The sequence below is a fragment of the Lissotriton helveticus genome, chromosome 12 (genome assembly GCF_964261635.1).
Source record: "Lissotriton helveticus chromosome 12, aLisHel1.1, whole genome shotgun sequence".
Taxonomy (NCBI): domain Eukaryota; kingdom Metazoa; phylum Chordata; class Amphibia; order Caudata; family Salamandridae; genus Lissotriton; species Lissotriton helveticus.
Window position 1 is genome coordinate 630,177,808 of NC_136073.1, and position 18,331 is coordinate 630,196,138.

An 18,331-nucleotide genomic window follows, 5' to 3' on the forward strand; every position below is an offset into this window, starting at 1 on the left:
GACTGGAAACACACTGGGATCAACCCCCTCCTGAAGAAACCCTCGGTGGACCCCACCAACCTCAAAAACCACAGACCCATCTCCTTGCTCCCGTTCCCAGCGAAAGTCGTTGAGAAAGCCATCAACAGCCAACTCGCCACATTCATCGAAGAGCACAACTTCCTCAACTCCTCCCAATCCGGATTCTGAAAAAACCACAGTACGGAAACTGCCCTCCTCGCCGCAACAGATGACATCCGTACCTTACTGGACAAAGGAGAAACAGCAGCCCTCCTCCTCCTCGACCTCTCAGCGGCGTTCGACACAGTCTCCCACCGCACCCTAATACGCAGACTCCACGACGCAGGGATCCAAGACAAGGTCCTCAACTGGATCCGCTCCTTCCTCTCCAGCAGAACGCAGCGGGTCAGACTCCTCCCTTTCCTCTCGGACCCTACACCTACCTCCTGCGCGGTCCCCCAGGAGTCCTCCCTCAGCCCTACTCTCTTCAACGTCTACATGGCTCCGCTCGCCCCCATCATCAGAACCTACGGACTCTACATTGTGTCATACGAAGATGACACCCAACTCATCCTCTCCCTATCCAACGAACCCAACACCGCCAGACACAACTTTCGAGAAGGCATGGAAGCCGTCACCAAATGGATGAAAAACAGCTGCCTACAACTAAACACCAACAAAACGGAAGTACTCATCATGGGCCTAAACCCAGACGCCTGGAATGACACCTGGTGGCCCCCCGCCCACCCCTACGGACCACGCACGCAACCTGGGAATCATCCTGGACTCAGAGCTCAAAATGGACTGCCAGATCGACTCCGTCTCGTCCTCCTACTTCCACACCCTCCGCACCCTAATACGCAGACTCCACGACGCAGGGATCCAAGACAAGGCCCTCAACTGGATCCGCTCCTTCCTCTCCAGCAGAACGCAGCGGGTCAGACTCATCCCTTTCCTCTGGGACCCTACACCTACCTCCTGCGGAGTCCCCCAGGAGTCTTCCCTCAGCCCTACTCTCTTCAACGTCTACATGGCTCCGCTCGCCCCCCATCGTCAGAACCTACGGACTCAACATTGTGTCATACGAAGATGACACCCAACTCATCCTCTCCCTATCCAATGAACCCAACACCGCCAGACACAACTTTCGAGAAGGCATGGAAGCCGTCACCAAATGGATGAAAAACAGCTGCCTACAACTAAACACCAACAAAATGGAAGTACTCATCATGGGCCTAAACCCAGATGCCTGGAACGACACCTCGTGGCCTACCGCCCACCCCTACGGACCACGCACGCAACCTGGGAATCATCCTGGACTCAGAGCTCAAAATGGACTGCCAGATCAACTCCGTCTCGTCCTCCTGCTTCCACACCCTCCGCCTCCTACGTAAGACCTTCAAATGGATCCCCCTCAAACACAGAAAGACCGTTACTCACGCCCTGGTCAAAAGCAGGCTCGACTACGGCAACGCACTCTATGCCTGAATAAACAAAAACCTCACCGCAAGCTACAGAACATCCACCTGCCAAGACACTGCCACATCTCCCAGCACCTGTACACACTCTACTGGCTCTCCATCGAAGCTAGAGTCGCCTTGAAAATGCTAACCCACGCTCACAAGGCCCTGCACGACACCGGACCTGCATACCTGAACAGCCAACTCAAATTCCACGCACCCCAAAGGACCCTACGATCAGTCCAGCTCTCCTACGCCCTGGTCCCCCGCACCAGAAAGACCAGATCGGGAGGTCGCTCCTTCTCCTTCCACGCGACCATAGCCTGGAACGACCTTCCGCTCCACCTCAGACAGATAACATTGCTCCCCATCTTCGCAAGAAACCTCAAAAGCTGGCTCTTCGACAGACCCCCTCCTTGATGGACTGGAACCTGCGAACCCCCCAGCGCCCTGAGACCCTTACGGGTGAGTAGTCACGCTTAACAAACACCTGGTTTGATTTGGTCTGCCAATCCGAAAACTGGACATCTCTAATGGTGGAGTATGGTTTTGGGGAGTTTGATCTAGGAGAGGCCTCTAATGGAAATTGAATTTTCCTTTGCATGGTGTACAGTCATGTTAGCCTTTCCTGAGTGCCTGGCTGTGAGTATTTGGTGTGACTGGGCACGCTCACCCGCTTGTGGGAGAAAATTGGTTTTCTATCGCAAATTTTCTCACACCGTTTTTCGCCATTTTGTGAAGACAATACAGTCCGAAACCTCAATAGGAGAGTGAACAAAACGGAAAAGCATGAGTTTATCACTTAATGCGTGTGATTAGGAGCTCCCGATCCACTGACAGGAATTCACTTTTTAGGATCATCCTATACTGTCATCAATAGAATCCTTAGATACTCACCCCATTAAATACTTTGACTGTATTTTCAAGCAACAGTCAACATAACATAACAACTGTCGAGTTTAGAAGTATCACTTTCTTTTGCAATAGACGGTTCCCTGAGGAAGGCAGTAGTGCCGAAACGCGCATAGTTCCCATCGACCGCTTGCCCTCATCAAGTTATCATCTTCTGCGTATTTTATCAAAATCAACATATGATCAAGAACAGGATACAAGATATCAGGATATTTATTGTTAATATCTACTTGCATGTATTGATATTGTTAATCAAACTGGTAATCACAAAAATCGTGACTATGTCTTGAGCAAAAATAATATATATGGATGAACTAACAATGATCCAAAAAGAAATATATATTCATTAAAAAAATCATATATATAAAAAATAAATTGAATATATATTTTTCTAAAGTTATGTGGTCTTTCCTATTTTTAATAATGTTATAGCACATGGTTATTGCCTGTTTTCACCAAATTATATGCAGTTAATGAAATAGCTTGCTATAGTTCTTACATAAACAGCCCTTTTGCACAGGCCAGGAGGTGATGTTTTTTTTACCCAGCCCTTGGAAGTGTACTGTTAACATTCCTGCAGTTGAAAGGAGGACACCTATTCAATGAAGTCACAAAAGAGGTGACGAGTAGCCTTTACATCTTTTGTTAGGCTTTTTCCTGAGAGGAGCCATTGATAGTCTTCCTGTTGCACTACCATTTGGTAAATGGTTCGATGAAAGACTGGTACTGCATTCCCTGTTGTTCAAGGTGAAAGGGACCAATCAGGTGAGGCCACTCTTTTGTCTTTTTCCTGATCATTCTCCAATGCTGATGACCACAGGCAGGTGCAGAAATCTCACACCTGTTTGTACCTCTGTTGTGGGTGCTCCGACCGATGTCTACCCTGCTGTGAGAAGCATAATTCTGCACAAAGCCTGTGTCTGGAAAGCAGACTAAAAGGGATACCTAAAAGAAGAAGCACTCCAACCAGTTCTAAAAATAGACATAGTGACTACCTTTTTTGTCTGCTTTGACTGTGTAAAAGTGGGAGTCCTCGACTGTAGGAAGTCGCCCTTTCTTTGCATGGTTACCCCCATTTTTGCCTGACATCTGATGCAACCCGACTTGATGTGCCCTAGGTCCCTGCCAATCAGGGACTTTTGTATCCACAATTGGCACATCCCTGACCACAGGTAAGCCCCATGTAAAGGGTACCATGGGTACCCAGGGCACTGTGACCAAGGAAGGCCTCTGAGGGCTGCAGCACGGATTGTGTCACCCTTAATGCCCTGCACCTTAACCCACACACTCTGCCACGGCAGGCTGCGTGCTTGGGTTCTGAGAAAAGTGAAGAGTCGCCCTAGCACACACCCCTGCTTGCAGTGCCTGCAATCCACTGCCTAAGGCCTAGGTAAGTCACCCCTCTAGCAGGGTGCATTAGTCCTGAGGTGAGGGTACAGAGGCATGAGCCCTGTACTCCTACAGTGTCTAAGTCCATTCATAGACATTGTAAGTGTAGTAAAACCATAAAAAATATATGGTCTGGGAGTTGGTCACTAAAAACTCCACAGCTCCATAAGAGCTTTACTAAAAACCGGGAAGTTTGGTAGCAAACGTATCAGCACATTGAACCCACACTGATGCCAGTGTGGGATTTAATGTAAAACACACTCAGAGGACATCTTGGAGATGCCCCCTGAAAATTGGCCAGCCCTGGTGTGGTTCCTGAATGACTGCCCCCCATTGCCAACACCAGCCAGGTTTCTGGACCCCTGGGTATTGGGCCTCCGCTCTCTGGGTCCAGAAACAAAGCCCATCCTGGGCAGGGGTGTCATGCCTCCTCCCCCAGGATGGGCTGCACACACAAAAGGGGAAATTAAAAGGCCTGCCGACTTTGGACGCTGTCCCTGCCTTTTGCTGCCCTCAGCAACTGGCTCCCATCGGTTCTGACCCCCACTTGGGCGGGAGAATCAGCGTGAAATCCAAGCTAGGAAGAGAGGTGTGCCCACTGTTGCCAACCACACCCCTCATGTGAGGAAAGTGGGGTGAATCATACATCTCAGTCCCCTCCATCTTCAAGATGAGGAGACCTAGCCAATTAGAAAGAGGTTCATGCCCCCTCGCACCGGAGGGCAGCATAATAGGGGTGTGCCTACCACAAGGAAGGGACCCATTGGTCCCAACCTACACACCCCTTTACCGCCACTAAAGTTAGTATTTAGGGGTGACCCCCGAACCTTGCCTCCTCAGATTTGAGGAAAGGACCGAAGAGCTGTGGTGACCCAGGAATAAACCGAAGACACCAACTGACTTGGACCCAGCTCTACTGGCCTGTCCCAACCACAACCTGCCTACTGCGAAGAAAACCGCATGTCCAGCAGTAACAGTTCCCCGGAGCCCAGAGGACCTGCCCTGCATTCAACTAACAGACTCTGTCTCCCGTGAACACCTCATTTGCTCAAACCAAAGACTAACCTCCAAAGTCCGGACTCCGCGATTCTGTACCACTCTGCACCCGGCTGTGAGGCTGTGTGGCCCCACACTTCAAAGAGGTCCCCAGGTGATCCTAAGATGGGATCCGATAGCTCCTGACCTCCCACCAACTTCTAAACTAAACCTACAGCCTTTACTTGAAGGGTCCCCAACCGTGACCTTAGGCGGTAAGACAACTGTTCCCTTGACTGAAGCGGTCCAGGAAGTCCTACTGCGTCTGTCCGGCGAACGACGAGCACGATCGATCGCAGCCTAAGGAAACCGACCCCTAGGACACCCCAGCGTTCTACACCTTCCCGGCCTTGGGTGGCGCAACCTACGGTGTCAAAGTATTCTCCAAAATCCCCAGTCGCCTTCCCAGTCATGGGTCGCCTCCAAGAAGTCGATAAATTATCCACCAAGCACTCGTCTTCAAATAAAGTCAATATCTTCAAATGCTCTTGTGTTGTTTTTATTCCATCTTCACGTCATTAGATTCCATCATCCAATATAATGTATTTCATAACACCAGCCAACACATATAATAACCAATATATATATCACAATTCTGTATTAAATATTAACAACCAGCATAAATTCACCGAATGCTGTGTTGAGAAAAGAGTACAATTATATTATTTACAGCCCTGAAGAAGTCTGTTTTGTCATAGACTGACTAGACGAAACACGTGTTGGCTGGTGTTATGAAATACATTATATTGGATGATGGAATCTAATGACGTGAAGATGGAATAAAAACAACACAAGAACATTTGAAGATATTGACTTTATTTGAAGACGAGTGCTTGGTGGATAATTTATCTATGTTTAAGTCACTTGTTGGCTTTTTTTAGAGTAGTGGTAACTTACTCCTTCCGCTTAGAGCACCAATTTGACTAGAAACCCATATACTTTACTTACACACGCTGTGCGCTCCTTTGTAACTGTTACCTTCATATTGTGGTAAGCCTCCAAGAAGTCCACCCGACCTAGCCTGCAGCTTTCCGAAACCAACGGTCTCCCCTGAGAAGCCCAGGGACCCCGATGTCTGCTTCACCTGTTGCATCCGGCAGCCTCGATGCTGCTGGCGGTGCAGTTCTTGTGTCAGTCGTTGGCCCCTACAGCGCTGACCGCAACATTAGGAGCTTGGCTCCTACACCCAAGTGGCCTGCTTGCCAGCAGACCCCTACCAAAGGGCTCCCTTAGCCCATTGGCTAAATTTGGGCGTCTGCACTCTGCACCGGGCCGCCCCAGTGCCTCTGGTGGTGCAAACTAGTGTGTCCACATGGATCTTGGGGAACCTTGGTCCTAACTCCGAAACCGCAAACTTGTAACTCACATCCTTACCTCTGAGTTCAATACCCATTTTTCCTCGCGCAGGGAACCATAGTAGGAGATTTTGGGTCTAGAAAGTGTTCTATGTAGAACTGCTAATATATGGGGTAAAGTGAGCACAATTGTAAAGTAATCCAAAAGTAATCAGTATTTACTGTGTAGCTCCCAAGTATTCTGAAAAGTGATATCAACCTGTAAATTGTTACAATTACAAGAACAACTGCATTTCCTTGAACAGTCGTGCATTTCCAAGTATTTATTACCTACCTGTACCAATTCCTGATTGGTTGTAAAAATAAACCATAAGTATACCTTTTTCATACTTACCTAATTGGTCTGGATTCTGTCTGGGAGTGTATGACATCAGCTTTGATTGAGTGAATACAATAAATGCTTAACACACCCTCCTGATAAGCCTAGCTGCTCGACCACACTACCACAAATAGAGCTGTTAGTGATTATCTAATTTACCTCTGCTATACCATCTGGGACTCACTGCACTATATGTACACTATACCTTACTTTGGTATTGTATATGCAGAGTCTGCTTCCTACACCGATCCGCTTGCCAATCCAGTTCCAAGCTCACTTCGATCTAGGGAAGGAGTGCTCATCAGAGTACTCAGATGGTTGTTGTGCAACCAGAGTTGGTGTCTGCCTAACAGCCATCTTCCCAGAGGTGAGGTAGCATCACCCGAAGTATTGCTTTCCTGGAAGAAGCTGTTTCTCTAGCCTGAAGTATTTAGAAAGCAGCCAGTCAGATGAAAGAAAGAAGGAGCCTACCAAATATTGAGAAGCTGGAACTGTCTAGGGAGTGCCAAAAGCAGCAAGAATCCTGTGCTGAGAGGATATGCCAGAGGGGGAAGTCTCCAGAGAGCGAACTGTGAGCCTTAAGAGTTTGAGTGGTGGGTGTCTGTCTGAAATTGCGGTTCGAAGCAGGAATCAGAATTGGTGGCCGACCTCAGCGTTATGTAAGAAGAGCGACAGCATCCGATCTCACTGCCATAACTAAGTACTATGCCTATGGCAGACTTCGCTATTGTGACCAATAACTGTGCCCATGCCTGTCTCCATCACCATGACCAATAACTGTGCCCACGGCGGTCTCTGCTGCAGCCTATCCAGACCGAGGGCTGCTTCTGCCAATATCCCGATTCCTCATTTGTGGTTAACCCTTTCAGGGCAGACCTGGATTAAATACATCGATACCCATGTTTACCAAGAGCAAATCAGTTATTCCCAACGCCGGGTTGTGCAATATGAAGTATCCCTCCTCTGCAATGCTCTCCTTATATTCCTTACATGACATACAACAATGTGTGGGTAAAGACCAGCTCACCCATCAGCTCCAGCTCCCCAGGGAAGCCCATCAGAGCACCTTAGAGTAACCCTGCAAGAAGGACTTCCAGCTCTCACCTCAACAGCACAGATCTGAAGTGTAGAAGTCAGGAGGAGTTGTGGAAGGCTGAATCCTGCACTGAGGTGGAAGGCCTGAGCCAACCTAGGCACTCTCAGTCCAGTTCAGACGTCCTTTTAAGGCAAGGCCATTGCTTCTTTATTATTCCTATAACGAGAAAGGCCAAAGATGGCTGGTAAAGTAGGCCTCCTCCACACCTGCCATGGTTCACTGCTGCCCTTCCTTGTTTCACCCCTCCACATTCACTGCGTGGTGTCTCCAGACAGCGGATCTTGAATCTTGCCTCACCTCTGAGGATAATGAGACGGACTATGGGGTGATGCGAGCAGCCGATTTAGCGGTCACGAGCAGGCAGCTTATCCTCGGAGCGTCATACAGCCCTGGCCATGCCCCTCGCCATGATCTGTCAATGCCCCCTGTCGACTCATCTCTTTTAACCGCGCCTCTCCTGACGCATCTGCCCAAGTCTACAAATATATATATATTTTACCCTGTGAAGGCAAGCCCACCCAAACTGTAAACGCTACTTTCTTGAAAACAATTGGTTTACCAAAAAACAACCGGAGGACCCCCCCCCCCAATAAATATCTACTCTCATTTTTGTAATTTTTTTTTAAAATATCTTTTATTGCATTTTGTTTAGTTATGCTTGCGGCAAGTACACAGATGCGAAGTAATGTCATAAGCAGTGTATAATACAGTCATTACATATCTCTGTAGTTGTTCAGGTGTATTGATGGGTATATATAAAAGACATTATAATAATGGCAAAAAGGTGTACATGGTATGACAAGGTCATCAGTCATAGTTGCACAACAAGCCGAGATAACGTATCGCATATCAACAACAGCAGATCACTGAATAAACTATTCGTTCCCCAACTCCTATCCAAGGGAATGAACAGGGCGGTGCAACAGACATGATATATCATTGGTACTGTGGAAAGCCAGGTGTGACAACAATGCAGTGTGAATTCAAATTTCGTTCAAAACTAAAAACTGTGAACAACAACCTGGAATTATTAAGAGTAAGGACTGGGTGAGATTAAATCTATGAATGCGTGGTCCAGTCAGGTCAGTCAAGATCAGGCATGTGTGACGTCGTGTTTACGCATGGGGCTGCAGGATGTTAAGTACTGCAGGCGAGAGAAGGAAGGGGGGGGGAGAGGACAGGAAGGTCAATCCAGAGGTCCAATCCAAGGCTTACAGGGGGTAAAAGCTGCATGGCAAGTGGGGCGGTAGGAGGGTGGGGGGGAGAGGTGGGACGGAGGGTTCGGGGCGGGGGGAGGGAGGGGGGAAGACGGGGGGTGTAGACAGGTCAGCGGTGCTGGTGCATTCAGGTCTAGGTGATATCGTTCTGTAGGCACACTCGGTGGTAAGCGGTCAAGGCATTATCCCAGTCCCGCGCTATGGGGAACATGCGCAATCCCGCTGTCTCCTCCCTGTGCAAAGCTACACTCTCCGCCCTTGCCCAGTTATCAAACGAAGTACGCCAGTATATGGCTTGTGGGGGTATAATGTTTTTCCATCGTTTAGTAATAAGGCGTTTCGCAGTGATCAGCCCCAGGTCCCAGAATCTATCCCGCACTTTCGTCCGTACCGTTCTTTTGAAAAGGCCCAAGAGGCAAGCCTCCCAGGTGTGTGGCAGGTCGCTCCCGATTGTCGTTGCCAATGAGGTCGACACAAGTTTCCAGTAGTCATTCAGAAGAGGGCAGGCCCAAAGCATGTGGAGCAGTTGTACGTCTACAGATCCGCATCTGGGCATGCCGATGAGTCCAGACCAAAGTATCTATTAATTTTGTCTGGGGATAGGTATGCACGGTGCACAATATAGTACTGTATAATCTTGAAATGGGAGATGCGTGGGACACGTGTGGTCCCAGCTAGCACCAACGCCCATTCCTTGTCCGTCCAGGCGCGGCCTCTGTCAATCGTCCATTTGTCCCGCAGGCGTTGTGACGAAAATTGCGTGTGCATATGTAGTGCTTGGGCGAGCCAATGTATTATGTGAGAACCATTGCCCATCACATGTAGGTATTGGATCAGTAGGTGAGTCGGTAGTTCCACTGCTTGGTCACCCCAAGTCTGTGTCAGCAGACGGAGAAGTGTTGCATGCGTCAGAAATTGTCCAGGTGATAACCCCGTGTTGGCTACCAGGGACTCAAACGAGAGTAGAGCGCCTTCTGCGTAGAGGTCTCCCAAACTGTCTAGATCAGCATTTGTCCAACTACTCAGCGCTGCCTCCGTGAGCGTGCCTCTCTCCCAAGGTGTCCCCAACAGTGGTAAATTAGGGGCATATGGCGTAACAGAATTTGTGAGTTTTAGGCTTCTTACGTAGCACTTCCTTGCAACAGCAATATGCAACCGATCTGGGCAGCGTTTCTTAGCTAAAGGATGAAAGAGTTTGTGTATCTAAGTCACTGTCATGACGGTGTCTGCCGATGTTGTATCACTTAGATTCCTGCCGCTCAACCAGTAGGCAACCCATTGCAGTTGTGCTGCTAGGTAATAGAGCTCCTGGTTAGGGACAGACAACCCCCCGTGCATCGTCGCAGCGTATAGTGTCTTCAGCGCAACTCTAGGTCGCCCTGTGTTCCAGATGAGCCGCCTGGTCAGTGTTTCCAGTTCCCGGAAGATTCTGGTCGGGACATACACAGGTAGGTTGGCATAGAAGTACAACAACTTGGGTAGTACAATCATTTTAGTAAGGGTAATTCTGCTGGGGACGTTCAGTGGCAGGGAGTTCCAAAACGTCACCTGCGCTTGGATGGAAGAGATGGCTCTCACGAGATTACCCGCCAGCAAGTCGGCAGGGTCACGATAAATGCGGATTCCTAAATAGCGGAAGACGGTTGGGTACCAGGCGAGCCTCTCGCCCATCACTACAATATCGGTTTCTGGCATATCAGGAGCAAAAGAGTAGACTCCTGATTTGGCCCAGTTGACGCGAAGGCCCGACATGTCGCCAAAATCACTGAATATAGAGGTGAGCACACGTGGAAAGCGAGATAGATCCTTGACATAGATCAAGAGATCATCTGCGTATAGCGACACCGAGTGTATCCCATCGGCCAAAGGGATACCCCACTCTGCGCCAGAGGTGCGGAGTTGTGCCGCCAGGGGTTCCATTATGAGAGCAAAGATTAGGGGGGAGAGGGGGCACCCCTGCCTAGTGCCTCTGCGGACTCGGACCAAGTCCGAGAAAAGCCGGCCCGTGCGCACTCGCACTACTGGGCCTCGGTAGAGGAGCTCCACCATCCGGAGGTAGGTATCTCCCAACTCAAACTTCTTCAGCACTTGTAGCAGGTACGGCCATTCCACCGAGTCAAATGCTTTCTCTAAATCTAGGACCAAACATCACGATCGAGGCCATTTGGACGTGGCCAGGCTTTGCACACGTAAAAGGCGTCTAATGTTGTAAGACGTATTACGGGTTGGTACAAAGCCGTTCTGGTCAGCATGCACTAAAGTAGGCACCAAGGGCGCCAATCTTTAGGGCAGATGCCAGGATCTTATAATCCCTGTTTAGGAGGGCGAGTGGTCTATATGAACCCATATCAAGTCCGTCTCTGCCTGTCTTCAAAAGAGATATGACGTTTGCCTCATTCAGGGTGGGGGGGAGAGCTGAGTCCTCCAGTGCTGCCTTATACATCCGCAGTAGTTCGGGTATAAGGATGACAGCGTAGGCCTTGTAGAACTCCACAGGCAACCCATCTGGTCCTGGGGTCTTACCATTGGAGAGGGAAAAGATGACCGCCCTAATCTCTTCAGCCTCGAGCGGTATACCCAATTCGTCCTGTTGCACATTGGTGGCTGATGGTAGGGGTAGTGCCGACAGGTATCCTGAGATTTCGTCCTCAGTGACCCGTAATCGGGAGCGGTATAGGTCCGCATAATGGTTCGTAAAGGCCTCGTGTATGGCTCTCTGCGTGTAGACTGTGGTGCCTTGTGCGATATTTAGTGACAGTGTTGGCGTTGTTTGGGTGTCTCGTCTTATCAGCCAAGATAATAGTTTGCCCGGTTTATCCCCAGCGTGATGTGTGCGTGCCGAATGAGCAGCGTAATTCAGGTTTTTTAGTCTGTTCCGGGCCGCCACCAATCTCGTGTCATCGCCTTCAGTCGCCTCGCGTTCCCTATCTAGCAAGGTGGATTCTACATCTGTCAATTCCCTTTCCACCTGTCGTCGCATGCCTGCCTGCATACCCAGGCAGTTGCCATGCGTGACTACCTTAAACGCATCCCACTCCACCTGCGGAGTAGATGCAGTGTCTCTGTTGTCCTCAAAATATTGCAGTATACGGTTCGAGAGCGCCTCCCTATACGGGGCATCTAATAACACATCTGGTTGTAGCCGCCACGTGGGCACCGGTGGATGAGGGCGCTCCCAGGCAAAGCTCAGAGTGTGTGGATTGTGGTCAGAGTGAGCGCGGCCCAAATATTCGGTGTGCGTGACATGGGGGAGCAAGTCACTTGAGAGCAGGAACCTATCTAGCCTGACATGTAATGTGTGGGCTCCAGAGTAATACGAGTAGGTTCTCGTGTGCAGATTTCGAGTGCGCCAGACATCTTGTAAGTCCCAGTGTGCTGCCCATTCTACAATTGCCCTCTGTGCCCCACTTGCCGTTGCGTTTGCTAAGGGGGGAATGAACGATCTAGTGCAACATCTAGTACACAATTTAAATCACCACCAAGTAAAAGCAGGCACTCCCGGCCAGGGCGCAAACACCAACGATAATCGGGTAAAGAAGCGACCCTGCTCCGTGTTTGGGGCATAAACAGAGGCTATAATAACCTGCTGCCCGTCCAGCTTGCCCTGTAGAAGTACGTATCTGCCCTCAACATCTATTGTACTGTGAGTGAGTGCAAAGGGGACCCCAGGGCGTATCCAGATTAAAGCTCCTCGGGCAAATGCCGAAAAACCTGTGGCATATAATTGACCCCTCCATCTGCGGCGCAGTGTTGATACCTCCGTGTCTGTCAAGTGGGTCTCCTGTAACAGTGCTATCTGTATTTGGTGACGCTTAAGGTACGAATAAACCTGGTAACGGCGTGAAGGTGAATAAATATCTACTCTCATGCCAAGTTTGATGCAATTCCATTCAATTGTTTTTTTCTGTATCAGGGAGTAAACAATAATATAGAAGTTGAAATGAGCCTGTTTTGTCCCCATTTGACGGATCTACAGGAAACGTGCTGCGCTGAGCATAAATTGGATGACATTTTATATTAGAAAGATTTGTGCAGATTCCTCAAACGCTACCAAAGTAATTAGGAAATCAAACAAATGACTTTTGAATGGAAAATCTGACTTAAACATACACACTGCAACCACTTCAATTACAAATGCTCTGTGCACATGGCATGTGAATATGTGATATGTGATGTGGGAGTTGGTTACATGGAAGCAACATTTTCCTTGTTCTTTTCTTTTTTTTTAATAAAAGACGTAAGTGATGATATGATCCGGAAAAGTGGGATTGCGTTCATTGATGCGAGGTTCCAGGCTTCCAAAGCTCTGCTTTAACAGCTGCAGAACCAGTTTCCAGCCATGTTACAATGTGGCACAGTGTTTAGGGTGCAAACAGATTTTTATGTGTGTGCATACAAATACTGTTGATTATTTTTCCTTTAAAAACATGTTTAAAAACAGTGTGACACATGTATGCGGCCTACAGATTATGCTGTGTAATCCTAGGAAAATAATCAAAAATCTCCTATGTTACAAAATGATGGGCACTTTAATTAAACAAGATTGACGCTTATGGAAATATTTAATAGTATTGTGCAAAAATACCTTGAGGCTGCCCTGGTTGTCATTGTATTAATCCGTGTTGAAACACAATATATTATTTCCTGCCCATCGCTGGAGCTCATATCTCCGGTATTGTATTCATTTTTGCTGGTCACGTTGCCATAAGTATGAAGACAACTCATAGGAAATTTGTCCATAAATCTGGCACTGGATATCTTACTGGGAAACCAGCATTAGCTTGAATATGCATAGGCTAGAGGAGAGAGTTGACAAGAGAGAGCGAAAATAGGGGTGTGCGAAGCTGTGAAAGGTTTACTTCTGCTAATGTATATTTTTGTTTTGTAAAATTCTTATGTTTCTAATGTTGAAAAAGAGTTACAAATTATTTAAACGATAACGGGAAAAGATCCAGCAAAAGTAGGCTTAACATGAAAAACCATAAGGAAAAACCCACTTTTAGCTAAATTATTTTTTGGGTGGGAAGTTTTGGCAAAGTTGACAAACGTTGCCAATGTTACAAAGTGCAAATGTCATCAACGTATCTTAATGAAGCAGAAAGTGAAGTTGAAGATGTAATTGTCATTGTATTACGTCATAGTTCTAAATGTAGCATTATGAAAACATTGGCATTTGAGATGAATGTAATTCCCATACACTTACATTTCTGGTTTCCTTCCCCGGCTGCAGTCCTTTTTGTGCAGAACCTGAACTCCGATGACCAGGATGTGGTGCTGAAGGCTCTGAAGGGAGTGCCTGAGAGTCGGATCCAGAGGGAGGGACTGAAAGCACTAAGCATGCTGCTGACCAATGGGAACAGCAAGGTCATCGCTGCAGTGTCTGCACTGCTGAAGAGTTATACAGACAACCTCAAATTCAGGGAGAGGGTGAGAGTTCTGCTGTAATGGTTGCTGATCGTCTTTTCTGGATTAGCAAAATCTGTAACATTCTTTTATACCCCCCTCCTTCCACTGTGACACATTACAAACCACCTTGAGCCACTTGCCACACACCCACTTATTTCTACTGTGAGACACGCTATCTATTTCTATTACTTTGTGCTTCATCTTCTGTCTGTCAACTGTTAAGATTCCCCCAAACTTCGCACATGACCTTCTCAAGGCCTACTGCAATGTTGTAGCCATTGCCTTGTGTTTGCATACATCTGTACGTATTGTGATTTTTTTGGGGACACTCATTCTGTCATGGTTTATGCTGTAGTAACTATTGGATAATGTGATGATTGGTTCCATTCCTAAATTGTACTTTCTCGTGAGATATTTGGGGCTGTTAAATTTTATTTTATCAGTTTTGTTTGTACTTCTGCCTAGTGTGTGTGTTTACTCTTTACGCTAACATTGCTTGATGGTAAAAATTATGTCATGATGTTCAACAAAAAAAGTGATTTAAAAAAAAAAAGATTTCCCCCAAATCACTTCTCCAGCTTTTATTGGTCCAATATGCCACCCTATACGCATCTTTGATGTAGCTTGCTGCAGAGAGGCTCCCCCGATGCAGCTGATATTTACCCATCTGTGCTTCTGAGAAATTCCTACTTCAGTCAAACTACCCTCTATGTACTGCAGATAGTCGCTTCGCAGCCCCCTTGAATCTATTACTTTTGTTCACTTCTAAATTAGAGGCAATTTTACTTGATTTCAAAGTATCCCATATTAAATTGGCGTGCCTTTGTATTTTGAATTTGTTCCTTCTTGACAAGTCCAATCTCTGAGTACTTTATTTGTATTTGGCTACAGTTCCTCTGTTCTCTTTTGTAGTTTTCACTTCTACCACAGCAAACTTTTCTGTGTATTCGAAGATTCCTTTGAATAATAAGCAGCATTGGTGCTTGTTATACATTTCTAGAACGTTTAAGACTTCATTTACAACCCTGCCCCCACAAGCAAGGGCTCATTGCTGTCTTGCCAGCAGCTAGTTTGTTTGTGATGTCTAGTATTTGAGAAAAAGCGAGACGTGCTTCTAGATCGGAGGATAAGGACATATGAAAAAGCATGAACTTTTATTGGAATTATGGAAGCATAAATTACACTACCAGAAAGAATTTGAAAATCGAATGAATCATATGGCAAAAGTCTATTTGACTACAGAGCAACAAATGGACATTAAAGAGAACCTTAAAGTTCAATTTAATATCAACTCGTAAATTATATTCCAGAAGAGGGTAATGTGAAGTCCACATATATGAGACTTTGGGTGAGCTCCAGGGTTATATAACTGTTGAAATACGCTAAGCTTTCTGATTTCATTATTTACATCTACCTTTCCGAAGGCTGATACATAGGACTGGGTTTGTGCAAGAGACTATGTAAGTGAATGCAAGGAAAGAAAAAATCTGGAAAAAAGGCTTTGGTAGGAAGAGCAAAATAGTGCTGTGTTTTCGTCCTTGATCACATGCACAGTACTAATACATCCAGCCCCTTGCCCTTCAGGTTCAGGGGAAATGTTTTTCCAGCATAAAAAACCGTCATAATTAAAAAGGTGGGTGTAATCACAACCCCTCCTGTCCCCATGTAATCACAACTTCTGCGCATTTCAGGTTTCAATGTCAGACCGTTCTCTCAGTGTCATTAGAATCCAATGTGTTTTCTTTACCAGCGAGTCCTTGAAGTTGCATTTAGATATTTCTGTCGGCACGCCTGGAAGACCCTCTACCTAAGCAGACAGCGTCTCCCATTTTTATACTAGTTTGACCCTTGTAAATCCAGTGGGATCACTACATGTTTCACCAACCCTTTTATGTCATTCCGAACAGGAAAAAGTTTGTTTTTAAAGCAATAGCTGTAATTTTAATGGACATGTTTTTTTTTATAAAAAAACACAGGGACAGAGGTCTGCTGCCCATACCTATGTTTTCTGGCATTTTCAGGGGGCTGCAAAATACCTCCAGCCTAATTGCTCGTGTGACTGTATTTATGTAAACAATATTGCATACATAGATTTTTAGGTCGAGCATTCAAGACGTCTTGTATATACTTTAGTATATACTCATATGTGTATGCATTTTGTGGGTTCTGGAGATCATCCCTAGGACTTGTCTGCTTCCACTTAGGGACTTCTTTTTCCTTTCAACTGTCTCTATTTAACTGTTTTGATAGAAAACGACCAGTAGAGGTCAGTAAAATACCAGAATTGGTTTCTGCTTGTTCAACTGCCTCTATTTTACTGTCTTGATAGAAAACGACCAGTAGAGATCAGTAAAATACCAGAATTGGTTTCTGCTTGTTCAACTGCCTCGATTTAACTTTCTTGATCGAAAACGACCAGCAGAGGGCAGTAAAGTCCCAGAATCACTTTAGCATTCTCTAGATTTCAGTCCATAGAAATTGTCTTCCACGAGCATCCTAGACAATAATATCTTTTTCAAATCTTGTATTTTCAGTGATATGACCATCAAAGGCCCTGTTTTTATATTAAAAACAGAGCTTTGGACTATACCATTTACAGTTGAAAATCAATATTTCTCTCCATGTGTTCCCATACCTGGTGTGTCACGCAGTTTGGTGCTTACTTTCCCTCCATGTTAAAGAACAGTAGATGTTTCAGCATCCAGTCAAAAGTGCTCCATAGCTAAATACATATAAGGTCCCAAAGGCGAGACAGATTGCATTGCAAATGCTTGTTATTCTTCCCTCGGTCAATGTCAGCTAACAGATATAACCAAATGAGTTGATTGCCTCAAGGGTTATAACCCCCGTGCTCTACAAACAGAATTTGTTGCATCAGAAGAGGAATTCCGATAGTAGTTGGAGAGGCCATTGAAAATTTGTCTGGTCGAAAAGTTGGAAATGCTTGTCTTCCTTGGTGAGCCCATCTCTTTGAGTCACTTGGCAGTCAGTCATAAATATTTATTTTGGAAAATAATTTCTTTAAAGCATGCAGCCAACAATAAATACATGCGACATTAAAAAACATCAAAAGTTAAACAATTGTAAAACATAGCAATCACTTCATCAAATAAAAACAAAACAATGATTGAGAACATGAACTTTTCTTTACAGTGCCCCTTAAAAATCTAGTCACAAACAAGTACTTTCTGTAGTTAGCGTCTTTAGAAACATTAATGCAGCTCTAACCAGCATAAAAATCATACCTTTGAAAAGGGGAATCATACATTTAGGACAAAGCTCATAATACAAATCCCAGACAAAAATATAATGAAGGTTATCTTGTCTTGAAGAGTTGTCACAAAGAGAAGGGGAGAGATTCTCCACCAATGAACACCCTTTGGGGAATGCAAGCAGTTGGTTTAGCATTCCCAGGTGAAATCTTGTGAGGAGGTAACGATGATAGCAATTACCAGCAAAAGTCAAATAAGTCTTGATAAGCTAAATTGTTTTCATGCATAACAAACTACAGCACCAAACTTTTATGCAATTCTAAAGCCTCCCTGTCAGATTTTCTACGAGCAAAAAAAATTCTCCTTTGTCCATTTTATATCTGATTTCTCTATAGATTCTGGACGCCAGCTCCGAACGCCCAAGAGCCTTAAAACCCTCTTGTACATATTTCAGCCATGCAATATTCTTTCTAAAATCCATAGAGTACCTTCTTTCTTGTATAAATAGTAAAAATATTAAAAAGCAAACCTATTTTTAAATCATATATAATACGTTCAAATACATTAAAATACAGAAATAGATATGTAATAAATAGTATTTACCTAAATAAATTTTTTTTGCAAAAATGTAAACAAATATTATCAAACCAATTTAAAAAAACGAAATGTATATATAATATTCATTTATGATGATGACATTGACAAAAAAAGTTAGAAAATATAATGACTAAATAATTGAACTTACATTTTAAAAACGCAATACTAAAAGTAATATTACTCAACAATGTTACTTGAAGTAAAAAAAATGACAGTAAAAGTATAACGTGAAGTAGTCACAATTATATATATATATGTGTATATGTATATATATATATTAAAAAACAATCTACAACAATTAAAAGAACAAAATAAACAAAATGCAAGCACACT

At 45.4% G+C, this 18,331-nt stretch overlaps 1 protein-coding gene across 3 annotated transcripts in view; it reads left to right on the forward strand.

The window, feature by feature from the left end:
• RIPOR1 (RHO family interacting cell polarization regulator 1) overlaps nucleotides 1-18,331 on the forward strand; it is a 1,634,668-nt gene that overhangs the window by 1,392,772 nt on the left and 223,565 nt on the right. For all 3 annotated transcript variants that reach the window (XM_078671049.1, XM_078671050.1, XM_078671048.1), the window contains exon 19: nucleotides 14,014-14,210. In XM_078671049.1, the coding sequence (XP_078527175.1) occupies nucleotides 14,014-14,210 (197 nt within the window). The remainder of the gene's footprint in view (nucleotides 1-14,013; nucleotides 14,211-18,331) is intronic.